The following is a 27,596-nucleotide window of genomic DNA, read 5'->3' on the forward strand; positions in this document are numbered from 1 at the left end:
GGGGGAAGGGAGCAGGGACCTGGAAAAGGGGTAGAGGCAGAGAAAGGAGGGGAGACAAAAAGAGAGAAAGAGAAGCTAGCTAGGAACACCTAGAGACAGAGAGAAAGTGGAAAAAGAGGAGGGAGGGAGCTGAGGTAGTGAGCAGTCTTTTTTTTTTTTTTAATTCACTTTACATCTGGCTCACTGCCCCCCTTCCTGGTCCCCGCTCCCACAATCCTTCTCCCATCCCCTCTCCCCTTCTCCTCAGGTGGTGGGGTTGGGGGCAGTGCCCAGTGAGTGGTCTTCTTATAGGCTGCCACACCTGGCCTGGCCACCGGGAGATGACTAAAGCTGTTGCTAGGTAGCTGTTGGGCGGAGCCTAGCGGAATTGTCTGTAAACCAGCAATATTCCCCTCCCCCAAAGCATTAAATTTAATAAAAACAGAGGAAACAAGAGAAATATACAAACTCTCAAACACAGTAGTTTGAATTCACAACATTTGAGAAAGAAAAACGGACCGCCAAATGTGATAGAAAAACTAAACTGAAATTATCAATAACCTATAATTTTATTGCTAAAGTTAAAAAAAAAAAAGTCAGAGTGGCTGTGGTGCACACACCTGGAATCCTAGTACTCAGAGGTGGAGGCAGGAAGATCAGGAATTCATCCGCTTCTTTGGCTACAAAGCGAGTTCAAGTCCATCCCACGTGAGATGTTCTCAAACCATCAAATCAATAGATAAATAAATAAGTAAAAGAATGAATGAACAAACCATTTGTTTAACCCAGCTTCTCTGGAAAGAGACTGAAAAGAAAGAGGAGGAGCAGTAAATGCAAGCCCAGGGAAGGCGGGGGGGGGGGGGGGGGGAAGGGCGAGGGGAGAGCGTAGGGGTGGGAGTGGGGAGGATGGGGGGCGCGATGCAGTTAGGAGTGAGCCATGCTGAGCTGGCCTGAGGGATCTTGCTGCAGTCGGTCTGTCCATTTAAGGGGGTGGCAGGCACAGGGGCCTCTCAATTCCATGAGCTTGGTCTGGCAGTTCTCTGCGGGGGGCAGCAGCAACAGTGTGCATGCCCCAGGCAGGCAGGGCCTAGGATGTCCACCAGGCTGCAGAAGGCACTGCCTAGCTGGTCTGAAGTATAAACTACTATGATGCTATTTGCAAGGAGATCATCTAGATCTCTGTCTTTATTCAGAAATCTTTAGCAACAAAAATGATTGTTTGGGACACATAACTAAAAAAAATAAAATCTTAAAGAGTCATCCAATGTTTTTCCTTGACCTTCAGCAAACCATAAATTATTAAATTTTGAAAATTCTGAAGGATACTTTACAGTTTCCCTTCAGATGTCCTCTCTAGTTGGTAAACAACAATTTAACCCTTCAGAAATAAGCCATCCACACACAGACACGTAAATACATACATATACAAAGAGGTATTAATTAACTAAAATAATCCTCTATTCAAGCATGTTTGTGAGTTAACTACATAATTCCCTCAGCTTATACAAATGCTGGCGTTTTGAAGTTTTAAAACTTATTTGGTATGTTATGCCACCTGTAATTCTGGCAACTGGGAGGCGGAGGCCAGAGGCTTGCCACAAGTCCAAGGCTTCTGTGAGCTACATCTCACAGAAGTGAGATCTAGGCTAGCCTGGGCTACAGAGTACCCTCCCAACCCCTTCCACACCCCAATATAAAATTTATGAAACTATCTTAAAGCAGGACTTAGCTCATAGTTTTGTTTTTTGTTTGTGTGTGTGTGTGTGTGTGTGTGTTGTTGTTGTTGTTGTTTTGTAAAGTCTTACTATGTAGTCCAGGCTGGCCTCAGACTCAGGATCCTTCTGCCTCAAGTTCCTAAGTGCCGGGACTATACACAGGTCTGTGTCATCACATCCAGCTAGGATGTGATTTGTCTATGATAAAATCTACCATCTTCTTTGAGGAAAGAATCAGCAGGTTGCATATGCTATGGTGTGTATGTGGAGCTCAGGGGACAACTTGCCAAAGTCAGTCAATTCCCTCTTTCTACCTTTGGGTCCCAATAGGAAAGCAGATCAGTTAGCAGGCTTGGTACAAGGACATTTACCCAACGAACCATCTCACCAGATCCGAAATCAGTGTTTCTGACAAATTTTATTATAATGAGTAAGTGAAATTTTATTATGATAAAAAAATAATTTCTCTCTCAGTTGTATGTCAGTCAAACATTTAACTGCTTTTCAGGTACAGCTGTTTTTATGCCTAGTCCCTGCCCTTTGTTCATCATTGGTCTCTCTTACTTTCTCCCTCTTTTTAAGTGTCTCAAACGTTAATAAATCTTTGGATGGACTTGCCTTAGATCATATGTAGAAATTTGTTTCTCTTTCTGTCTTTGTTTTGAGATACAGTCTCACTCTGTAACCCAAACTGATCTCTAATTCATGACAATCTTCTTGCTTGCTTCCCAAGTGCTGACAATGCAGGCATGGACTCCATACCTTGCTTGCTTGTAAAACTTAAAATATACTCAAGGCTAATGTCTTAGTTAGGGTTTTTATTGCTGTGAAGAAACACCACGACCACAGCAACTTTTTGTTTGTTTGTTTGTTTGGGTTTTTTGTTTTGTTTTGTTTATTTGTTTGTTTTCAAGACAGGATTTCTCTGTGTAGTTCTGGCTGTCCTGGAACTTACTCTGTAGACCAGGCTGACCTCAAACCCAGAAATCTGCCTGTCTCTGCCTCCCAAGTGCTGGGATTAAAGGTGTGCGCCACCACCGCCTGGCCAACCACAGCAGCTCTTATAAAGGAAAACATTTAACTGGGGTTGGCTTACAATTTCAGAGGTTCAGTCCATTAGCAGCAAGACATGAAGCACGGTGGCATGCAGGCAGATTCGGTGGAGGACAAGGAGGTAAGAATTCTACATTTTGATCCACAGGCAGCAGGAGACTGCCCCTCTGGAGCTAGCTTGAGCATATGAGACTTCAAAGACCACTTTTAGAATGAAACACTTCCTCCAACAAGGGGACATCTACTCCAACAAAGCCACACCTCCTAATAGTTCCATTGCCTATGGGCCAGGCATTCAAATGCGTGAGTCTATGGGGGCCATTTTTATTCAAATCACCACAATTAAATCATAGAAAAGTTAAGATTTAATGTCTGAAAGTTCAGATGTTAAATATCCATGATACTGTTGTGATAACCAACATAGCCCTTTTTCCTCATAGAAATTGTTGTGCATGTTATTGTGATTGGCATATTATGATGGCAATAATATTATGCACCTCTCACAGAAAGAATTCTGCCTACAGTCACAGACTACAGAGGAGTCTGATCCAGATTAGATTCCTAGAAATGTCAAGTACTAATATGGTATTTACAGACACTAAACATTAATTATTCTTATATGAAAGGAAGGAAGGAATGGGGAAATGAGATATGTGCACACACACACGCACACCACAGTCATACACACACCTCACTCTCACACACACTCATACACACACACAACTTCTGTTTCCTCTTTATTTGAAATTTGAAATCTTATTATGTAGTCCAGGCAAGTCTTGAACTCACCACCCTGCTGTTTCAGTTTCCAAAGTACTGAGATTACAAGTGTGCCACTGGGGGCTGGAGAGATGGCTCAACCGTTAAGAGTACCGACTGCTCTACCAGAGGTCATGAGTTCAATTCCTACCAACCACATGGTGACTCTCAACCACTTGTAGTGGGATCTGGTGCCCTCTTCTGGTGTGCCTGAAGACAGCTACAGTGTACTTATACACATAAGATAAATAAAATCTTAAATAATAATAATAATAATAATAATAATAATAAAAGAAGTAATGTCTTACCTATATTTTAAAAAAAATCTACAAGTGTGCCACCACACCCAACTCAGACTCCTCTCTCTACGGTTGACTCTATGCTGTTTATACAGTGTTATCAACACAGGTATTTATTACGCAGTGTTTGAAGGAATGACTGTCCTGTCAGACTGAGGTGGACTTTTGTTTGGAGGCAGAAAAGTAGGAATCCTCAGCTTTCTTTCCATCCTACCGTTCTGTGGTTCCTATGGCTCTAAAAGTTGGCTAGGCTGCAAACTCATTTTAATGTTGGAAAACCAACCTGAGTCAGGTGGCTCACATCTGCAATCCCGGGACTGGAGAAGCTGAGGCAGGAGGATTACTTCCACTTCAAGGCTAGGTAGGCTGCTGTGAGAGACATTGCCTCAAAATAAAAACAAGTTTGAAAACGAAGAAGAGGCGTTCAGATGAAAGCAAGGGATAAAACGCCGCTCAGCACGACCACTTTAGCACTAGGGTAACCCAATAAACACTAGTGTGATGCAAATTCTGGAAAAGTGAGTGTAACCACAGAGCTGACTTGGGGCTGGGGTAAGAGAGAGCTTACTCCAGTGTACCCAGTTGTATTCTCTTGGGCAGAGCCTCCTTGTTTTTGGGTGTGCACACATGAACGCCAGCCGCTGCGGTTCTGATGCATAGTTCTTTGCACTGATGAGCTAAAACTGCTGAAGTCATGAGACTGCTCCAGGCAGAGCCCTTATGTGAGTCACACGAAAGCTCCACTCTGCTGACCTCTGGCAGAGAGGGAGCGAATGAGGAGAGAACAGGCGGGTGGGAAGAGGTTCAAGTGCGGGTTTTCTCCTTGAACCTGGACTAGTATGGGTCAAGAGCTGTGTGCAAAGAGGCTACAGCCAGGATGCAGTTGCTACCACCGTTCGGAGGGAGGGGAGGCGCACAGCTGTCAGAGAAGCCAGCCTGGAAGCACCGAGCCTGCTGTATTAGAGGTACTTGTATCCCGGGAGGAGCATCTTTCTTTATTAGTAAACCAAGCAATTCAGACAGACATTCCCTTTTGTAACAGGGTCTGATTCCTCTGCGGTAGGTCTAAACTCATAAAAGGAAAATTCTATTAAAGTCACAGAGGATTTATGACTGTAGTTATCAAGTTTGGGGATGTACTTGTAAACCAAAAGAGGGAAATAAGCCTTGAGTTTGGCTTTTTTTTTGACTTGAAAGAGAGAAAGTGGTTCTCTGGACGTCTCTGAGCCACTAAATTGCAGGGCTGAACTGTAGAGGGCAAGCTGCCATACCGGTAGGTCCGCTGTGGATTCTTAACTTCAGTAATTAGCTTGATTATTACCAGTGTCTTACTAGATTATTCTAAGGAATTACATTAAATACCCAGGAAGGTGGGCAGGTATGGGGAAAACTGAGTTAAATGAAGAAACTGGAAAACACCCTCAAGGAGACTGGTTTAAACTGTGTAGGTAAAGGAAAATTGAATATTTCAGTAATTGGTACCATGGTTGTCTCTAAGAGATCTGACTTTCAGGGAACCTGTCTTTCAGGGGTGTGGGATGCTTACAAACAAAGAAAGAAACAAAAACAAAAACAAACAAACAAAAGAACCAGGCAAATAAAACAAAGAAAAGGTTTTGCCAGCCACCAAATGTTGACTTGTACACATTTTGCTCCTGTACTTTCTTTTTCCCCTAGCTAACAGACCTAAAAGAAGTATCATGTTCCATGGCTTCATTTCACCCCAGGGGACTCCAGGCTGCCGGTGCCCAGAAGGTGGAGAGTAAAAGGCCACGGAGTAACAGTGATTCTTTTCAGGAAGAGAATCTGAAACAGGGGTTGCCATGGGTGAGTGAACCGCTGACAGGCATAAGGAGAATTTCATGGGTACTTGTCTAGGGACGATGGCCCTCACCTTCCAGGGTGTCTGTGTGGGCTTGCATGTGCACCCACACACACAGACACAGACACACACAGCACACACACATGGATACATACACAGACAGACACATAGACACACATGGACATGCACACATACAGATACACACATACACATACAAACATATATGCACAGACACACACACACATACACACAAACACACTGCTGGCTAATGTCCCTGGGAAAAAGATAGGTCAACACATTTTTTATATGTTCTTTCTGTCTTCCCACCCTCTGAGTAGAAGAAGAGCCTCCCTTTTGGGGCAGCCTCATCTTACTTGAACTTGGAGAAGCTGGGTGAAGGTTCTTATGCCACAGTTTACAAGGGCATCAGCAGGTAAGTGACTTGTTAAAGACTTTTAATGACAGTATCTCCTATTGCATTATGAAGCCAACTGACAGTATACACATTCACAGACTTGGGACTGTAGTAGGACATCTGGGCCAACAGGATGGTAGACATGGTGTTTTGGGGTTTTTGTTTTTATTTTTTTTTTAGATTTTATTTATGTTATTTACATGAGTATACTGTAGCTGTCTTCAGACACACCAGAAGAGGGCATCAGATCCCATTACAGATGGTTGTGATCCACCATGTGGTTGCTGGGAACTGAACTCAGAACTTCTGGAAGAGCAGTCAGTGCTCTTAACTGCTGAGCCATCTCTCCAGCTCTAGACATGGTGATTTTAACAGCTTTGAAAAATAAAACAAACAAACAAACAAAAAACCAAAACCAACAAACAAAGAAAAAACAAAACAACAAAAACCTAGCTAAAATCAACTGCTGAAGAAGGTAGACTTTCTCCACTGTTGACCCCCAAAACAACTCCTACCTAATGAGAAAGCCAGTTGGTGTCTTTAGAGTTTTCGTGGCCCTTCCTAAAGCTCAAAGTGTGGGATATCTAAAAAACTATGTTCTGTATTTGTAAAATATACCAAATGATTGGGGAAAAGAATGGTTATCTAAAACCCAAGTGTACTTGGTTTAAAGACGGGGCTCTGCTCTTTCATCTACCTTCTAATAAGGGTACGTTGGAAAACCTTATCCCCTAGCTTACAGTACTCCAATAGAGAAAATAATGATTTGATGGTAATCATATTTTAAAAGTGCAAATACTATAAAACTAAATATTTCTGTTTATCTTAGAGTTTGCATATAGACGCTGGCCCTCACCTTCCAGGGATACCTGTGTGGGCTTGCATGTGCACTAACACATACATACACACACACACACACACACACAGACACACACACAAACACAAAGACACACAGACACATACACTCAGACACATAGACACACTTTGTTAAAATAAGATTATCAGGGAAATACAGTTTTAATTGTATAGAACCAGGATTTGATTCATGACCACAGATTATCCTGGGAACTAAGAATATAATATATTGCTTTCAAGAAACTCAGCTTAGCTGGGCGGTGGTGGCACACACCTTTAATCCCAGCACTTGGGAGGCAGAGGCAGGCAGATTTCTGAGTTCAAGGTCAGTCTGGTCTACAGAGTGAGTTCCAGGACAGCCAGGGCTATACAGAGAAACCCTGTCTCGAAAAAAACAAAAAACAAACAAACAAACAAACAAACTCAGCTTAGTAATAGAATAAAAACTTGCATCAGAAATGCTTCCCAACCTGAGTTGAAATCTCCATATTCATGTAAACATCCAGGCGAAGCTATGAATGCCTTAACCCCAGCACTGTGAGGACAGGAAGGAGTAAAACAGGAGGATCAGTGGAGCTTGCTAGTCACTAGGCTAGCCCCAGGTTCAGTGAGAGACCTTGTCACAGAAGAATAAGATATGCATTATACACATGACAGAAGAATAACATATTTCCACTACATATGCTATACCACAAAAGGATTATATACATGCATATTATAATATCCTAAATAAAAACAAAAACTAGCCTCAAATATCCAGGGCAAGGTAAATATTTATCATACTATGAACCAATATAAAAAGAGGTCCAATATTGAAGGGAGGGCAGTGTCTACAGGACAACATGTACTCTATGGTCCTGTTTAGGAAAAAAAAAACACTTAGTAATTATACAGATTGAAATGTACACAGAAAAGTGAGAGGACAAAAGATTTACTTTTAGTGACTGAAACTGGAGACTACCATGAAAACAGAGCATTTATGATATCAAAGCACATTTAAAAGTACCATAAAGAGCCAGCTGTGGTGGCACATACCCATAGTCCTATCACTCGGTATCACTCGGGGGGCCACTGTAGGTATATTGAAGGCTAACTGGGGCAGAGTAAGACCTTGTCTCAAAATTACGAAAAACAAAAACTATCTTAGATGTTCTAGCCACTGCAAAAAGACCAAGATTAAAGATTATTATTATTTGGACTGTAACATAGTCTTTCTTTTTTTTTTTTTTCTTTTTTTTTCTTTTTTTTCTTTTCTTTTTTTTTTTAACATAGTCTTTCTTAAAAGAGATTATTAGACCTAGTAACACATAGCATTCATGTGATCAGTTTATAAAGTCAAAATAAGGTGCTTATGTATTAGAGCTATTTAGAAAATATTGTAAAGAAAATTATTCCCACAAAAGCAACAAAAATCTGACTGTCAGTATTAAAATAAGCGGGATTCATAAACAGTTGCTGTGGTACATAAAAGACTTCATTCAGACAGTTATGTTTTATCTGTTATGAGTACGTTAGAACTAAAGTCTTCTGTGCATGTGGAGTACGGGAGGAACACACGATGACAATTGAACTAGTAAAATGGCGGCTCAAAGGGGGACAGGTGACATGGAAAGGAACAGAATGGGCAGATCCAGAGGGCCGGGCAATAATTACAGTCTTAAATGGAGAGGTAAAAGTAGGGCTGGCTCACTGAGAAAGGAATATTTGAAAAGGACATCTGAGGGAGAGGTGAAGAGAAACTAGATGCAGGGACAAGGAGGACAACTCCAAGCAGAGTAGAAACAAGTTTTAAAAAATACAAAACAAAAACAAACAAAAGAAAAACAACAAAAAATCTTCCCTGTGTCAGAACCATCATGGGGGAGCTGGAAGGAAGGAGGGCAGGGAAGCACCAGTGGGGATGTGTGTGCTGCACTGTATACCAAGGTGTTTGCAAAGATAGGGCAGTTGGAAGCTAACAATATATGGATGTCAGTGCTTCTCTGACTTGAGGTTTTCGTGTTACTAAACAGAGGTGCCCCTTGAAATACTTAAGGAAGTGGTGGTAGATGCAAGGACCAGCCTCAGCTTGGAGAGGGGTTCTGAGGAAGGGACGTCTGGGAGCTGCAGAACAAATGACTCCAAGTCAAATTGCGGATCCCAGTTGGATGCTTGTTCTGCTGGAGACAGCTTTCCAGTCGGCTTTCTCTCTGTTCTGCTCTCTGGAGATCTCCAGACAACTCTCTCCATTTTTCTCTCATCTATTTTCAGTTCTCCAAGCAATTCTCCCTTGCTATCTAAAACATTCACTGGATAGCTCATCTCTTGCAGATCATACACCCAGTCTTTTATTTTACATATCAATCCAGTCATTTATTCCAGGTTTCCTTTTGATTATCCTATGAATCAGCATCCTGGCCCAAGCGTCTTAATTCTTAGGCTACAGCAAGCATACTTTTTTTTTTTTAAACATTACAAAAGAATTCAGAGATCTGCCTGCCTCCGTTAAGCACAGACAATAAGATAGCTGGATGGAATGCATCATGAAATTACCATTTCTACCAAACCTGAGTCTAAACCTGCTCTGTCCCAGGCCAAGCCTGAACTCAGGAATCTGTCTGCCTTTGTAAAGAGAAAAAAAAACTTAGCTGGGTGGGACCTCCTGTGATCACCACTCTCTAAATCTCTTTTTTCTCCTTTCTTAGTATGAGTGCTCTACCTGCATGTACACCTGCATGCCAGAAGAGGGCATCAGATCCCATTACAGATGGTTGTGAGTCACCTTGTAGTTGCTGGGAATTGAACTCAAGACCTCTGGAAGAGCAGTCAGTGCTCTTAACCACCGAGCTATTTCTCCAGCCCCCATAAAAAATTTTTTAAGTTCAAAATTTGAAAGATAAGTGAGAGTGAACGCAAAAGTCTGGGTAAAACATTCCTGTAAAAGGGAAAAATAAGGGTGAGATAAATAGAGAAGACTGGGAAACGCAGTTCCACAAGTAACAAACTTGAAATTAAAATATAAGCGAACTGTGAAGGAAAAACCAATCTAAGCCAGCACTCAGGAGAGGCTTGGCAAAGCCTTGTGGGAAGAGCTTCCAAGGGGCAAACCTGCCAAAACCAGGGCACAAAATTAAGTGGTATTGAGTTATAACCCAAAGAATAAAATATCTATGAGTTTCTGCAACTACAAATGAATGGCTCAATAAACTAATAAAGAAGAGAGAATAAATCACTCTTGTAAAAGAACCCTAGATACCTTACATGGACCTACTCTCTCAGAAGTGGATCTCAGTGGATCCATGCCCAAAGCGCAGGCTACACTTAGTTATGTTGATCCTAATATCGGGATGGTGGATAGCTGCTTCACCACAGACACTCAACAAGCAGTACCTCAGACAGGCAGTTAACGTCAGCATCCAGAGTCTTAGGTCAGGATAGGTGTCCCCATGACAGAATATGGTCAAGATGCTCTGAGCCTTCCCCCAAACTCAGAATTCTAGTTTAATCTTAAGAGAAACATCAATGGGAAATGAGTGTCTTTGGGGTGCATGATATGAAATGCCCAAATAATCAAGAACATTTTTATGGAAGAAAAAGAGAAAAATCAGGAAAAAACTCTAAGAGAGGGATGTCCTTCAAAGTTCTTAACTTCCACTCTCGAAACCATCCAGTTGATCAAACCCAAGGAAAATGTGACAAACTGCACAGCCAAGAGGGACCTAGCAATATAATATTGGTATAGTCCCTATACCAATAGGGACCAACAAGTAAATGTAGTCCTGAATAGAATCTGAACAATAAAAGGACATGAAGTAAAAGTTAAGGAAATCCTGTCTGGAGAGATGGCTAAGCAGTTAACAGCACTGACTGTGCTTCCAGAAGTGCTGAGTTCAATTCCCAGAAACTGCATGGTGGCTCACAACCATCTGTAATGGGATCCAATGCCCTTTTATGATGTATTCATATACATAAAATAAATAAATCTTTAAAAAAAAAAGTAGAAGAATCCGTTAGATTAAATTGTTTAAAAAAAGTTTAAAAAATCCTAATGAATTAAGAGCTTTAATAATATCAATAATTGGTTTATCAATTATCATTACTGTACACTCTTTTAGTTTACGTTTTTTTCTTTGTTTTGTTTTGCTTACGATACAGACTCATGTCGTTCAGGCCAGCTGAATTTCTTGAGTAGCTGAGGATGACCGTGAACTCCTCAGCCTCCTGACTCCGTCTCCCAAGTGCTAGAAGTATAGGTGTGGGTCGCCATGCCCAGTTTGGTTCACTAACTGTAACAACTGTGACTTCCTAAGAAAGAGTCAGCGGTCGAAGAAACAGCAAGGACATGGGAACTTTCTATATTGTCTTCTTAATTTTTCTAAAATTCTAAACTTGCTCTTTAAAAATGAAGTTTGAATCAATAGAGCTGAGGACGTAGCTCTTTAGGAAACAGTCTGGGCACAGGTCCACATTAATAAAGACATGTGCAGTGCCGACTCTATGACTTAGCAATTCCACATCTACCTTAAGGAAATATGGGAGCTATGAGAAAATATTTAACTGCAGAAAGGATCACCACGGTTTTTCATTGAGATAGTCTCATGTTAGCCCAAGATGGTCTAGAACTCACCATGTAGCCCAGGCTGACCTTGTGGCAACCTTCCTCTTACTTCAGCCACTCAAGGGCTAAGGTTACAACAGGAGCCACCATGCTCAGCATAGTATTCTTAAAATAGCCCCAAACTGCAATTTGTAAGAAGTTGGAAATGGCAAAACACATTGTGATGTATTTGTATGATAAGATAATATAACATTATTAAATAACACATTCTGTAAGAGCGAATGATAAAACCAGGCATGGTGGCTTATTCCTGTGACCCTGGCACTTGAAAAACTGAGACAAGAGTATTGTTATGAGTTCAAAGCCAGCTGGACTGTTAAAAAAATAGCATGAATGATAAAACGTGGAAACGAGAGAGAACAGGCCATGCTGTATGGATCTCACAATATCAGAAACACCATGGTAGTAAAGAACTTGCACAAAATCTTCTTGGATAAATAAGTGGAGAGCAGTAGGAAGGAGGGAGAGGGATGGAGGAGGGAATGGGTAAACCTAGGCAAATCAGAGAGTGCTTTGGAAGCTACTATAAGATACTGGCTGTTAGCAGGCTCATCCAGGAGAATTGAAAGTTGGAGGGCAGCCTGGGCTATACTTATATTGCAAGACCCTGTCTCAACAAAACAAAACCCACATATCTCCCCACCCTCTGCAAAAACAAAAATAAACAACAAAAAGAAAAGAAAGGAAAGAGAATGTGGTTGTTATCTGACATGAAATGTGGAGATACTCTGAAGTCTGAAAACTAAGTGAAGTGTTGACTCTCACTTTCAGATGATGTCCCCAGATACTCTACTGAGAGTAGATGGAAGTACAAGTGTTCAAACAAGGGGACAGTTATGAAGCCACAGCCAAAGTTAGGTGACACCAAGGCTGGCTTAAGTGCACCAGAGGGATCAGAAGGTATTATGAAGGAGATGGTTTCTCTGTGCCTCTCTGCTTTTCTCTGGATGTTCTATAGAGGAAATATAAGACAAAGAGAAGGATGTTTCAAAATATATATGTAACATGTTTTATACAGAATGAGCCTTGTGTTTTGAGAAAACTCTAGGTTTAAATAGTAGGATACATTGTAAAGGAAAGGTATTTTGTTTTATTAGAATCTCCATTGTAAGCTGTTGCTTTGAACCATCTCAGTGAGTGGGTGTGTCTGCTCCACCCCTTTCTAGGATAAATGGACAACTAGTAGCTCTAAAAGTCATCAGCATGAACGCAGAGGAGGGAGTCCCTTTCACAGCCATCCGGGAAGGTAAGATCTGGAAAAAATGGAGTCCAGAGATTGTTCTGATTATACAATATGGTAAAACAGATCGAGGAGGATTCAGTCTATCCACTCAGCACATGGTCTCTGGTATATCCAGAAGTGATAACTATAATTTCAAAGTTTGATTTTGTTGCCAATTTCCCAAGATTATTTACACTATTATTTTATTATTTGTTCTTGAAGATAAAGTTCAAAACTGCTGTCTATATTATGATCTCTATGAGCATTTACTAAATGTTTTCCATATGTTTGGATTCATGCTAAAACCATGTCTATACAACTCAGAAAGTCATTTAAAAGAGAAGTGTAACAGCATACTAATTCTTAGTGGGGATTTCCTGATTATAGCTTGTTTTCTTGTTTCTGTTTTCCTGTAGTGCTTAGGGATTGAGCTAAGGGTCCAACACATAAACTTTTTTTATTTTATTTTATTTTTTTTTTTGAGACAGGACCTTACTAACTTTCCCAGGCTGGTCTTGAACTTTTAACCCTTCTGCTTTGGCTTCCTGAATAGAAGGCACATTCTTTAAGCATTTTCTCTCTCCCTCTGGGGCTGTCTCATTCATTTACTTTTTTTTTAAATGAGATAGGGTTTCAATAATTTGCCTAAACTAGCCTCAAATCTAGTCCTCTTGCCTTAGTCTCCTAACATCTGAGATGACAAGTGTGCCTCACCAAATCTAGCTTCCTGTGTTTTCTTTGCACCCTGGACAGCATAGTAAGGTAGTAAATAAATCCAAGTTTGTATCATCTGGCTGTTAAGTACCACTGCAGTGAGGTGATACTGGGTCAATTGCTATCTAAGATTGAGCTGTTAAGTTGTATGGGCATGCTTTTAGTCTCAGCACTTGGGAGGCAGAGGCAGGCTGATCTCCATGAATTTGAGGCCAGCCTGGTCTACAAGCTAGTTCTAGGACAGCCAGAGCTACACAGAAAAACCCTGTCCCGTTTAAAAAAAAAAGTAGCTGATAATAGCATATAGTTCATGAAGTTGTTATGAAGATCAAATGAGAATACTTAACAGTCTCTTTTCAGGGTTCAACGATTAGTCACTGCTATTATTTTGTTCTTGATTATTATTTTATTTTATTACCTTTGGGTCATATTTTACTGATCAGTGACAAGATTTATATCACAGTGTTTACTACTAATAGCTTATAAATTTTAAACTAATATAGCAAAATTAAAGAATACAATCTATCAACATTCCACTTAAGGCGTGCTTGCTTGAGAAAATGTCTCCAGAGAGTCTAGACTGGCCCTAAACTCGGTGTGTAAACCAGGATGCTCTTGAACTCTTGCTCCCCCTGCCTATCCTTTCCAAGGGCCATGATTAGAGTTGCCACACTCAGTTGTACACTCCCTGCTGGGAGTCGAATCCAAGGCCTCAAGCATGCAAGGACATTAGTTACTTTTCTGTTGTGGTGATGAAATACCACGACCAAAGGCAACTTAAGGAAGAAAGAGTTTATCTGGCCCACAGTTCCAAAGAGATAAGAGTTCAACAGCTAGCAGCAGGGGATTGGGAGAGGCAGAGCAGCAAAGAGCAGCCTTGGGAACTGGAACAGGAAGCTAAACGATGGCACCTTCTACCACACCCTAAACAGAAAGTGCAAACCGGAAGTAGGAGATGCGGTGCGCTCTAAAAGTCGAGCCTGCAGTGATGTACTTCCTCCAGGAAAACTGCTCTGCCCCCAAACAATCCCTCCCACTGGGAACCAAATATTCAAATACCAAAGGCTATGGGGTATACTTCTCATTCAAACCACCACACTCTTATCAACTGAGCTAAATTCCCACCCCTTGAGAGACTTTTGAATGACGGGATTATTATTCCCTACGCAAAAAACCCTAGAGATATGGCCCTTCTTTCTTCGACTTAGCTATTTTTCTTCCCTTCTTTACCGAGTATACACTACATGCAAAAAGATAGCGCTGAATGTTTGAGAAATGAGCAGAAAAAGTCCCACACTTCATTCTGTTGTTTTCAGCCTTAACAGAGCAGTCAGTCCAAACATTAAGTGTATAGAGACTGTTATTGTAAACAGAATGACTCAGACTTGGTGTAGCTAATGGAGGTAGGTTTTAGACTGAACTTAGAAGAATGGGCTATGCAAGCAGGCATTTAAAAAACAATTCTGAAAATGAGTTTCTAATTCAATTTGATGCCATTTTCAAAAGTCTCTGAAGCCCCTGGGAAACATTTTACATTTAAATAGAAAGGCCAAAAGGCTATCAGTGTAAGTGGGGACTCATCCTGGTAGGATCAGGTGCAATCTGGGGGAACACATGGTTTTAAGCATTTAACATGATGGAAGCTGCACTTACTAGTGTACTTATTAGTGGTTCAAATGAGAACATGATCAGGTTTGGAGACAGATGTGCGGATAGGCGAAAGAGTATTTCTAAACACCACACACACACACACACACACACACACACACACACACACACAGACTAGAGGAAGCTCTCTGGGGGTTGAGCCCCCTCCTTCTCTGGGCATTGGCTTTTGTGAGCTTGAGTTCACTGATGGCTCACACTGGGCTTTGTTGCTATTTTCCCCAGAGCTAAGTTCTCCAACTCTGCATCTGGCGGTCACAGTGAAACATGTTTTGCAGCAGGTTTTGCTAACAGATGTGTCCCCCCCGCCCCCCGCCGACTCAAAGCCCCCGGGTGTGCATTGTTCTATATGCACGGCTGTTCTCAAATTGCCTGTTCACTGCTGCCTCCCACACAGGTGTTCACAATTACAGTTAGCGTTCCTGTGTGGACCTCCTCGGTTTGTTTTATGGGACTGGCCCTTACTGAAAACTTTGCTTGTATGATATGAAAAACCACAAAAGGATTTTGACACATCGGAGGTGGTTCAACTTCCAGTTTCCAACAATGGCTGCTTCTTTTTTTTCCTCCAGGGTAAAAAGCTCACAGCCTTGAAAGCAAGGCCTCACTTAAGAACTTCGGCACTGGCTCGTTTTTTCCCCCCTGGTTAAGATCTGGATGCTCAGGAGACCAGAGAGTCGGAGGTTAAATGGGAAGGGCTGGGAAGCAAGATAAGAACAGCTGGAGTTCATTAGTTAAAATCCAGGGTCATTAGCTAAAAAGGCAAGCAAAAGCCATGGACAGAGAAACTCAGAGTAAGACAACCTTCCTTTCAAACCCCTGAAGCAGGAATTCTTTTCCTGAGAAATCTGCTTGCTCCAAAGGTGTGGCAGCCCAGGGCTTAGTGAGTGGGATTCTGCTATGTGGACAGTCTCTCCAGGTAGAATGCATGTTTGTTTTGTATGATCTTCATATTAATAGCATGAAATTAACACAAGTCTGAGCAACACTAAGAAACTCTTCCTAAGCATCTGTGTATCTTTTAGTCCTCTTAACGCCTTTAGAGATATTATGTAATATGGCCAAACTTTCAATCAATATCTGATTCAAGCCAACGCACAGACATTCTGTGCATTCACACTACAGTATGTGCTGGGTGTCTGAGATGGCTAGGCACTCCGCTGACTACTAGATCTGCAAACAGCACAGAATCCCTCATTTGCTTCGCTATGATACTGAGGGTCAAAGCCAAGGCCGAACACATGCTAGGTAAGTAATCTACCACTAAACCATTTGTCCAGCCCTCCTTTTCATTTTTTTATCTTGAGACAGGGTCCCACTGAGTTGCCCAGGCTGGCCTTAAACTCATCTTGTAGCCCAGGCTGTCTTTGATCTTGCCACCTTCCTGCCTTCGTCTCCTGAGGTAGGTGGAATTACAGGCCCAGGCTATTACTATCTTCGTCCTTTATGGCGATACAAACTTGTCATCTCAGCACTCAGGAGGCAGAGGCAGGAGGATTACTATAAGTTCAAAGCCAGCATAGCCTGCATAGCCAGTTCTAGGCAAACCAGGGCTACATGGTGAATCCCTTTATCAAACAAAACAAAATGGAGAAAAAAAAAGATAAAAAGATCAGAGGTTTTTGTAGCAATTTAAGAGAGTCTTTTATTATTGACTGAGAATCACATTTCAAATGTTTATTTTTACAAGTGGAAGAAAATACTTTGAGTAGGTTGACTTTTTTATGGATTTTATTTGAATGTACCTTAGTTTCATTGACTTCTATATTGACATTTTGGGTTGAACCTAGGACCTTCAGCCTGTCTACTCCGTTTCCTTAAGGAAGAAGGCATACATACACCCTTGTCTGAGAACCAGGCATATGAAAGGCCCCCCCTCCACCACAGTCTTTGTTAACCCCTTATCCCAACACCTGAAAGTACAAAGTGTTCTTCTTCTTGTAGAAATGAAGGGGCCAGAGCCTCAGAGAGGCTGAGTAACTTGTTTGACGTAACAGATCTACTCAACATGTTTGGGTACTAGTCTGTTATATTTAAATTCTCCCTGCTCTACTACATAAAACTGCAAATGCTTACACCATTTAAGCACCTCCTTCAGCAAGAGTAAAAGTGGGAAATAGAAAGTGGCTCTCAGCCAGGGCTATACAGAGAAACCCTGTCTCGAAAAACCAAAAAAAAAAAAAAAAAAAAAAAAGAAAGTGGCTCTCTGGTGCTCTCTGCATAAAAATGGGGCAAACTCAGAAGCAACCCTCCAGAAAAGACTGTGTGTGCTCAGCAGCTCACTGGCTCATCCTACAGAACCCCTAATGGCGGCATTTAAATGAAAAACAGTTGCCACTGAAGTCCTTTTGAGATCAATGTAAAGTAATTACTCCTAATCCATTTGTGAGAAAATTCACTCAAAGGAGGTTCAGGAACCTTGCTGGGGTCATCCAATAAGATCAACAAAGAGTCTGATTAATATCTCAAGTCAGCTATTACCACAGATGGAGGAGGGCAGGCCTGGCTGACAGGAGTCTGATCACATCAACGGCATAACATATTCAAGCACATACTTACAGCCCTATGAGAAATAGCCCCAGGGTAACCACATATGAGAGGGATTTTTTTTAATTTAAAATTATGATCATTATCATCATTGTTATTAATGTATGTGTGTGTGTCTGTGTGTGCATGTGGGCACATGCGCATATGCACACTCAAAGCTGTGCCACAATGCCTATGTGGAGGTCAGAAGACAACCTTGTACAGTCCCTTCTCTATTGCTTCCAGGGACAGAACTCACTAGACTTGTGTGACAAGCACCCTTGTCCACCCAGCTATCTCACCAGCCTTAAAGGACTTGTATTGGCATGTGTCAATTATACATAATATGGGTTTTATCCTGACATTTTCATTCTTGTATCTATTTCGAGCATATTCACCCCATTAGTATTTCTCCACCACCTCCACTTTTGTGTCATTTTGTGGGGAGGGAACTAATGAGTTAAGTAAGATCACTTACAAGAATATGAACGAATTACCAGTGGCTACACCAGGGACTGTTAATTACATACGTGTAGATCCTCAGGGAGCTATGGGGACTCGTGACCTCCTCTCCTCCACAATGGAATGTTGATAGGCCCAGTGTCTTGCAGGGCTGTCACAGTGACTGAGAGTTCCATGGCAATGATTGTGTCATCCCCTGAAGATAGCATTCCACAACACTTCCAACTTTTATATTATTCCCATTCTCCCATTCTTTCATGTTCGCTGAGCCTTGGAGAGGGTGATTCAGAAGTTTTATTTAAGGATGAGCACTCAGTAGGCACTTACTCTTAGCACTTTGACCAGTTATGAGTCTCTTCAGTAACTGTCGCCCAGCACACACACACAGAGAAGCATCTCTGATCAAAGCTGCCAGCATCATTAATCTAGGGATATAAACAGAAATATTCAAAGGCAATTTAACAGGCATGTCATGTTCATTTAGCAAATAGCAGTAGCTTTCCTACTAGGGCCTATGACCTGAGCCACAGACTTCTGATGGGGTTTATAGTTCCAGTTATGAATTCCTTTCTTTGGAGCAGGCTTCAAATCTTAGCATGAAGTGGTTGGTTCCCCGCCCTCCCCCCAAATTACATCACAATCACACCAGAAGACACGATATGATGGGGAGTTTAACTTCCACAGAAATCAGAACTACTCATTTGCTTTTACCAAGCATTTATCCAGGTCATACTGTTTCTTTTTTCTTTTCTTTCTTTCTTTTTTTTTTGAGACATGGTTTCTCTGTGTAGTCCTGGCTGTCCTAGAACTCACTCTGTAGACCAGGCTGGCCTCGAACTCAGAAATCCACCTGCCTCTGCCTCCCAAGTGCTGGAATTAAAGGCGTGCGCCACCACTGCCCGGCAGGTCATACTGTTTCTTGGGATTCATAACTTGACTCCTTATCTTGGTTTCTGACTCTTATGCCAGAGACAATGTAACATAAGGAATTGTAAATCCTTTATTGTTCAGTGTCTGATGGAGACAAGATAGGCTCCGTTATTGACCCCTGCATAGACTCATTACAAGTGGCCTAGTCTTTATTGATTCGCAAATGTTTATTGAGCACCACATGCCAGGCCTGTGTTAGTACTGGAAATGCAAAGTCAGGAGGTGGGGTCAATCTGTGTCTTTAAACAGCCTATAGACTTGAGAAAGCTTTGGTTACCAGGGTTACCAGGATATACAGATATTCTCTAGGACTTTGGGAGACAGACTTGCTTAATCTGTGACCATTGTGTTTCACATCTTTTGCTAAACCAAATAGAATAGTGTAGAGTAGCATCAAAATATCCTGAATCACTGTGCTGGTAAAACATCAATTTTCCTAAAAATCATTCAACTGCAGATCATAATGAAATAAAAAAAACAATAAATTAAATATTTATATGGCATTGTGAGATGGAAATATTTTCCCTGAATTATTAAATATCTCACATATTATATCTAAATGTGATGTTTTAATGTTAGTTAATATTTCATTAATTACATAATAATTATAACATTAATATTACATGTTAATTTAATAATATTTAATATAGTCACATATTAAACCACATTCTATCATAGCTAAATATAGCTATCTTTTATGTTGAAAAAGATCAGCACTAGCCATTTTCCTTTGGAGTGTTTTATTTGTCTTTCTTGATTTCTGGTGTTTTTATGATTAAACCAAACTAATGTATGTGAAATTCTTACAGCAATGCCTGGTATATCTTAAATAGTCTAGGAGTGTTAGCTGTTATTGTTACTGTCCTCATCAGCACATTATTTTAGGAGCAGGATACAGCTCAGTGGAAGACATTCTCAAGGCTCTAGGATGATCCAAATATGTAACCCCATTGTGACTCATCTACACCCCCAATTTATCTCTGTGCCTTTTCTTTGAAGAAAACAAAAGTAAGTATGCCGACACACAGGGCATTTGTTTGTTTTGTTTTGAGACAAGGTCTCATGTAGCCTAGACTGCCCTTGACCTTCGTATATAACTGAGGATGACATTGAACTCTCAATCTTCCTACCTGGATACATCTCAGAGGTGCTGGGATTATATGCATGAGTCACCACATCTATATTACTTGATAGATGTGAATATAAAAATCTTTCCAGAATCAGCATGCTGGTTTTAGTATCTTTCCTCGTTGACTTTGTATCCTTAATCTTCAGATCAGATCCTGTATCCTGCTCTAATGACCAGAGAGTCCTCAAAAGTAAAAGAAAGCAAGGCCTTTTCTCCCTGAGTTTCCTTCTTATACATACCTGGAGGCTAGGGCACATTGGGTGTGTGGACCCAGTCAGGTACTAGTAATTCCGTGAGCTAAAGACTTAAACCATGACCTGCTTTTCATGCAAATCCTCTATTAGTTACTGAGAAGATTCCATTTCCATATGGCTTTTCAGTATCCTGGGGTGCTGGCAAAGCAATGGTAAACATGAGCAGGAGATAGAACAGTTTTTGATCTAGGTGAGGCAGGTGCCTAAAAGGAGCAAGGAGCCAAAGCATCTTCAACAGAAACACGGCCATCGACTCTACATATATGAATAACACTATGAAAGACATGATCACAAAACCAATAGTAACATTCCTGACCCTGTTCTAATAAGCACCAAGAATCCAGTAAGCAGGAAAGGCAAGAGTGTCTCTGTGAAGCAAAGGGGAGAGTGACAACCAGCACGGATGTGCGCGTGCTTGCGTGCGTGCGTGTATGTGTGTGTGTGCGCATGTGCACATGTATATGTATAAGCGTGTATCTGGTGGCAGGCACTGATGAGTTTGATGGGGAATAAAGCAGAACTGAGGAATAGAGGCTCGCTGGGGTGTGTGAGGTGGAAGGCCGTGATTTCATCTGCAATGACTGGACAAGGAAACCCGTTATGTTACATGAACAGTTTGAGCAGAGTCCTAAAGGTGAGGGAGAAAGCATGCAAACAGAGGAGGAAAGAGAATTGTGTGTGGAGAAAATGACAGTCATAACACAAAGGGCTGGGGTGGGTGATGGGGTGTGCTTGAAAATAGAAGTGTCAGAGGTACAGTTAGAGGCCACTGTGGCCAGAGCAAGGGAGTGAGAATGGGAGGAGGTGAGAGCTTAGGAAGAGCATAGAGCTAGTGTGGGGGAAGGGAGGCACCCGGCAGGCCTCCTCAGGCCTTGGGATCTCATTGAGTGAGATGAGAGGTCACTGTGGGGCTTGGGAATCAGAAGGGATAGTCTTTGACTTTTACTGGAAAGAACCACAGTTTCAGATTGTTCCAGAAGGAAGAGTCAGCAGGACAGACAATTGGGGAGACGACTCATGGTGCCAGATACCAGCACGGCCCACCCAGGACAGCAGTCAACCACACAGAAAGAAGGGAGGGCTCTGAAGTGTTTTGCAGAATTGACAGTGGATTTTGAGGTGGGCTGGTGGAGGGCATGAAAAAGGAAGCTGAGAGGGACTGCTTGTTTGCATAAGCACTAACCTACCAAAAGGTGCGAATCACTTAGCTTACTGTTGCAAGGGTGTGGTGAATGAAGACAAGACCGATGATACAAGTAAGTCCACAACAGAAATGACCAAAGGGCACTTCCCCCTTTCCTGTAAAACCAGAGTACTGAGAAAACAACAGAAGTTAAGACTGATGCCCATGGTTGTCAGCAGTAAGCCTCATCTTGTGCATGTTCTTTGAGTGTCTTAGCATTGCAATTAATAAACTACGTCACCATAATTTTTAAAGTAAGCCTGAGGAGTTTTAGTAATACAATCATGTAAGAACAAAATTACTTTAAAAATGAAATTCAAACCAAGTGTGTTAGCGGGTATCTGCAATCCAAAAACTTGGGAGATTGAGGCAGGAGAATCATTGTAAGTCTGAGGCTAGCCTGGCCTACACATTTAAGTTTCAGGACAATCAGGGCTACAGAGAGACCTGGTCTTGAAATAAATCAGTAAATAGTAAATTAATTAATTAAAATATTTTAATATTCCTAGCAATTTGTTTTACCACTTCCTTTGGAGAAAAATGTGATTTTGTGTATAGTGTTAAGGATTGAATCCTGGGCATAGTAGGTAAGCACTGAGCTACACCTCTGGATGCATTGTACTGTATGCACATGTGTGTAGAGAAACAGAAAGTTAGGAAATGATTCATAAGTAAAAATGCACCTAAAATACACCTGTTCTCAACTGATGGTCAGAAGTCACTACTATAAATCTGGGAGGTATTGAAAATTCTAGCATACTGACAACGAGATTTTACGACTGGGAGTGGGGTTTTAATGGGCTCACAGAGAAAGGAGGACGGGAAGCTCATGTGAGGATATTAATTGTAACTTGCATCTCTGTAACATTTGCCGTTTACCAAGGGTTTCAGGAATGGGGTCTGAGTCAATTTATAAGAACCCTGTGAAATGAAGTCAGGAAAGACTCCCCATAAGGTGGGAAATTCTCCAAAGCTCACTGAGAGAGAGAGTGTGTGTCTCAGGGCCAGGAGTCATCCCACAGGCAGCTCTCCCTTAAGACACTCAGTAAAGATGCTTGATACAGTAAGTACTTACTCTAGGCGAAGTGGCTGGCTAAGGTGGTGGTGCAGCATCCAAAAGACCATCACTCCGTGCATGTGCAGGTGTCAGTCTGGGCCCAGAGATGTTAAGCAGATGCAGTGAAACTGGTCTCATACTTACAAAGTTAACTCACAGTTAAAAGTGAAATAATAAATATGGTCCATAAGGACCCCATGGGCACAGTCAGAAGAACACAGTAAACCAGCAGGCACAGCAGAATTCCTTCAACTGTGAGGGTGGCTTGCCCCAGACTGACTTGGTTTTTTTGAGAGCAGATCTTTCTGCATAGCTCTGGCTGTCCTGGAACTCTCTATGTAGACCAGGCTAGCCTCAAATTTACAAGGATCTGTTTGCCTTTGTCTCTTGAGTGCTGGAATTAGAGGCACACATTGCTGCTCACAGCTCAAACTGACTTTAAAGAAGAAGTAAGAGTAATGGCCACTTTAACAACCGCAGACTTGCACAGCACTGTCCACGACACTAAGACATCTGATAAGCCAAACTGGTTTCTCTGCCTTAATGTTTCGTGTGCATGTGCGTGTGTGTGTGTGTGTGTGTGTAAAAGAGAAACTAGAAAGTATGTGTGTGTATCTGTGTGTCTCTGTGTATGTGTGTGTGAAAGTATATATGTGTGTGTGAGAGAGAGAGTGTGTGTGTGTGTATGTCTCTCTGTGTGTGTGTCTGTGTGGTGCTGAGGACAGAACCCATGGCCTCCTGCAGATGAACCAAGTACTCTACCACTGAACTATACCCCAGCTCATCTCTGTCTTCCTTTTATGCCTAGGATGTTGTCACCAGGTGTTAGTAATCTGGCCCCAAGAGCTCCAAGGAAAATCCCACAGAGCAGACAGAAAAGCAGCTCTTTCCTAATGGTGCCAGCCAGTGGAGGAGGGCTTTCCTGAGCTGCTGGTGTTTGCTTGTCTTTGAACCAATCATCACTGAAAGTAGAAGGGGCTGTGAACTGTCCAGTCGTGGACACTTGTAGATCACATGGCAGCTCTTTGTGAACTGTCCAGTCGTGGACACTTGTAGATCGCATGGCAGCTCTTGGGTAAAGGCAGGGTAGCTCAACTAGAAGGGAATGGACTAACAAGTGTTGGCTTTCTGAGGACAATGATGGAGTTCCAACTAGAGAGGAGACCAACCATCAGGAAGCAAAACCAATAACAAGCACAACAGGTCAGGTTCCTGAGGGAATAGGTGTGTTCCCAGAAGGCAGAGCTGCATGTATGTGCACGCGCCTGTGCTTGTACATGTGTGATTAGGTGTGTGGAGGCCAGAGATTGACGGTGAGTACTTTCCTCAATTTGTTGATCCAGGATTTTTCACTGAACTTGGAGCACACTGATTGCTTGACTGACCCACAAGCCCTTGTCCCATCCTCCCCAGTGCTGGGAATACAGGTCCGCACTACCACATCCAGCTTTTACTTGGGTTCTTTGGATCCAAACTCAAGCGCTCTTGCTTGTAGGATAATCATGTACCCACTGAGCCACCACACAACTCTGAGTTTGTTCTTAATCTTGCAGAACTCTATAGCAGGAAAGAGCGGTGCAGAAGATTCATCAAGTAGGAATATAGGCACAGAATCAGAACATTGACTTTGAGGTTTTTTTTTTTTCAACATGCTATTTTTCTTTTTTTTAAATTAATGTTTTTAGTTAGGGGGCAAAATAATGGTTTTCAACACACATGCATGCACACAACATAGAACACACATAAAAACATACATACATCTGTTATGTGTGTGCTACATGGTATGTGTGCATGTGTGTTGGTTCCATGAGTGGCCAGAAGTTGAGCTGCCCTCCTTGATCACTCCTATGGTATTTAGGGAGGCAGAGTCTCTCAGTGACCCCGTGTTTGCTAACTCAGCTAGCCTGTGTAGGTAGCTTGCCCCAGTGATCCCTTTTGCCACTCCTCCCTGGCCTTTATGCGGTGCTGGTCATCTGAGGTCCACATGCTTGCATGACAAGCACTTTACCCACTGAGCCTCTCCCCAGACCTCTATGCCTTTAAATCTTGACTCTGTGAGAGAGAGATGTGGTATTTTGTCCTTCAGTTCCTGTACTCTGTCTTGTCCTCCTTTTCTCTCCCTTCAGAGTTCTTTCCTGTTATATTCCTGCCTCTACTATTATGTCCTAAATATGCACATACATTGATGTTGGTGGTTTGAGTTTTATACTGTTCCATTCTTTTAAGTCTTTTGTTTATTTGTTATTTGAGACAGGGTCTCACTCTGTAAATTCAAGCTGCCCTTGAATTTGTGGAATCCTTCCGCCTCCGTCCCCTGATTCCTGGTGTTATAGTCACGGTCTGTTGCATAAAACACCACCCTTAGTTCTAAGGACACTACACTCTGCATGCTGAGACTTATCATCTCTTTAAGCCTGTTTTGTTTTCATCCTTCTCAAGTCATGGGTCCTCCATCTCTCTGGAACTCCCAAAGACAGCCTTTCTGGGCCTTTTGTGGCAATCGCTCCCCTTTAATTGGACGCTATTATGGGGTAACAATGAGGGTAGGTCACTGGTAAAATGCCTTAAGCTGAATCCCCAGCACCAACAAATAAATAAATAAATAAATACTTTTAGAAGACTAACAATGACCTGTTACTTAGTAGGCAAGAGGCAGCTGTCAGCCTACTACTCCCCAAGGCTCCCCAAGCTCGGTGTTCTCTTTTAAGTTTGATTTCCATAGAGGAGGTTTACAATATTCCCTCAAGAAGCCGTCCCTGTTGCACAGGTTACCATTGTTCTTTACTCCCTGCTTCCTGCCTCCCACCGACCATGTTATTAGATTCCTTAGCTCCTGGCTGGACACATTTTAAAACCTAGCCACTTTTTACAAACTCCTACTCTAAGAGGTGGATCAGCCAGTCCCCTGCTCCTCCAATGACCTGTGTGTCTCTGAGCCCAGGCTCATGTAGCTCTGAATCTGGGATGGTGAGAATCTCAGAGGAGAGCTTCACACAATGCCCAGCATGCTCTGAGAAAATGGATTAAGTGGATACAAGCAGTGTTGGCAACCATCAAGCTAGTCAGAGAGGGCAGTTGTGGAAATGCAGTGGGTCACCATTTTTAAAATAATAAAGGTCATTGTCATTTCAAATGTTCTTCCAGAAAAGGTTCATTTCCAGCAGTAAAAACCTATGACTGCTTGATTTGAAATGTTAAAAAAAAAAAGCAAATATTGGTAAATAGGTTCAAAGAGGCACTTTCGTTATCAGTGATTGATGTAATATCTTGTTTAAATCTTTCTAGCGTCTCTCCTGAAGGGCTTGAAGCATGCCAATATTGTCCTCTTGCATGACATTGTTCACACCAAAGAGACTCTGACATTCGTATTTGAATACATGGTGAGTTCTCCAGACTCTTACAGCACATGGGGAGAAAAGCCTGGTGCTTGTATAATGAATCTGTTAATATTTTATGACATGATAAAACTTTCATCGTGATGTGGAAGGTATGATGGATCATTGATGTGCTAAGTGCGGCCTTGCCGCTCTCGCTGGCAATTACTCGTACTTCTTTACCTGGATTTTGTCTGTCTTGTCCCCCTTGCCACCAGTAGTAAATTAGGATTGTGCACTTGCTTTCTCAGAAAACATGGCACTTTTTAAAGGCTATTTTAATTGTTAATAGAACCTGATTTCTTTCTTTGATTTAACGGATATATAACACAAGATATTGAAAGACCGTATATAAGCTTACTAAAGAGTAGCTCAAATTTGTATTTTGGAAAGAAAAAAAAAGATTCAAATGAGCAGAAAGAAATCCTGAGGTAAGTGTGCTTGACCTGACTTCAAGGATGCTCAGAAAGTGAACATTTACTTTGCTGTGTGTTGTATGCCAGTCACTCAAATGGGTATCTCTGTGCCAAGAAACAGGCTCCTTACACCAGCAGCCAACTAGAAAGATACTATATCTGATATTAACAATGGAATAGCAGAAAAATCTGGCTATCTTCCTTTTACTCTTTAAAGTATCCACATTTTTGGTGTACTTCCTCCCCAGTTCTATGGTGTGATGTAGGACACTAAGTTCCACTGACTTCTGGCCCTTCTTTCTCTGCTGGTTTGTTTAGCATACGGATCTGGCCCAGTACATGTCTCAGCATCCGGGAGGGCTTCATCCTCACAATGTCAGGGTGAGTACTGTATGTAAGAGTCACGCTCTCTGGCCTGCTCACAGCAGAAGCATCTGGAAACAGACAGCCATCACAGAGGGAAGTCTGTGATACAATGACAGAAAATGGAACCAGGTACAGTGGTTTACACCTTTGATCCCAGTGCTCTGGAGGTTGACACAAAAGGATTATTGTAAATTCAAGACCAACCTGGCCTTTGTAGTGAATTCTAGGTTCACAACAGCCTGGATTTATAGATGGCTGTAAGCTACAGGGTAAGGGTTGGGAGCTCTAACTCCTGCCTTCTGCAAGAGCAGCCAGTGCTCATAAGCACAGAGCCACCTCGTGGCCATCACCACCCTTCTGATTTAAAATGGCAGTACTTAACGGTTCTAGGAGAGGAGTGCAGGAAAGCAGACATTTTGGCTGATTCGGAAGTGGAGTTTTGCCAGGCATGTGGGACAGGGGTGTACAAGAAACCAACAAGAGAAGTTAACACGATAGTGTTGACTTCTAAACTGGGTCTAGCCTCAGGTCACTTGTGAAGATTAGCAGGATGCTAAGGAGAGCGTGGGCTGCTTAAGGAATTAGAGGTTGATTAGGAAGAAGAACACTCAGAGAAAAAGGGATTTTGAGGCTTGAATAACTCACACAGCAGATGCCGAAGCGCACTGAAAGGACAAAGACACAGAAGACATAATTCCTACCCTCAAGAGCCTTACTGCAAAATGAGATGACACCCTGACACTATTACATTAGAGACAGAGAGAGAGAGAGAGAGAGAGAGAGAGAGAGAGAGAGAGAGAGAGA

General features: G+C 42.0%; 1 protein-coding gene across 2 annotated transcripts in view; it reads left to right on the plus strand.

Annotated features, from left to right (window-relative positions):
- The first annotated feature begins 4,572 nt into the window (after positions 1–4,572).
- Cdk15 (cyclin dependent kinase 15) overlaps positions 4,573–27,596 on the plus strand; it is a 96,599-nt gene continuing 73,575 nt past the window's right edge. The window contains exons 1-6 of one of the 2 annotated variants that reach the window (XM_028765761.1): positions 4,573–4,770; positions 5,483–5,632; positions 5,966–6,060; positions 12,661–12,740; positions 25,922–26,016; positions 26,745–26,807. In XM_028765761.1, coding sequence (XP_028621594.1) covers positions 4,645–4,770; positions 5,483–5,632; positions 5,966–6,060; positions 12,661–12,740; positions 25,922–26,016; positions 26,745–26,807 — 609 coding nt within the window. In that variant the 5' untranslated portion in view covers positions 4,573–4,644. The remainder of the gene's footprint in view (positions 4,771–5,482; positions 5,633–5,965; positions 6,061–12,660; positions 12,741–25,921; positions 26,017–26,744; positions 26,808–27,596) is intronic. The other variant, XM_028765762.1, reaches the window with a different exon arrangement.

The sequence above is a fragment of the Grammomys surdaster genome, unplaced genomic scaffold, assembly GCF_004785775.1.
Source record: "Grammomys surdaster isolate TR1022 unplaced genomic scaffold, NIH_TR_1.0 165, whole genome shotgun sequence".
In the NCBI taxonomy this organism is placed as follows: domain Eukaryota; kingdom Metazoa; phylum Chordata; class Mammalia; order Rodentia; family Muridae; genus Grammomys; species Grammomys surdaster.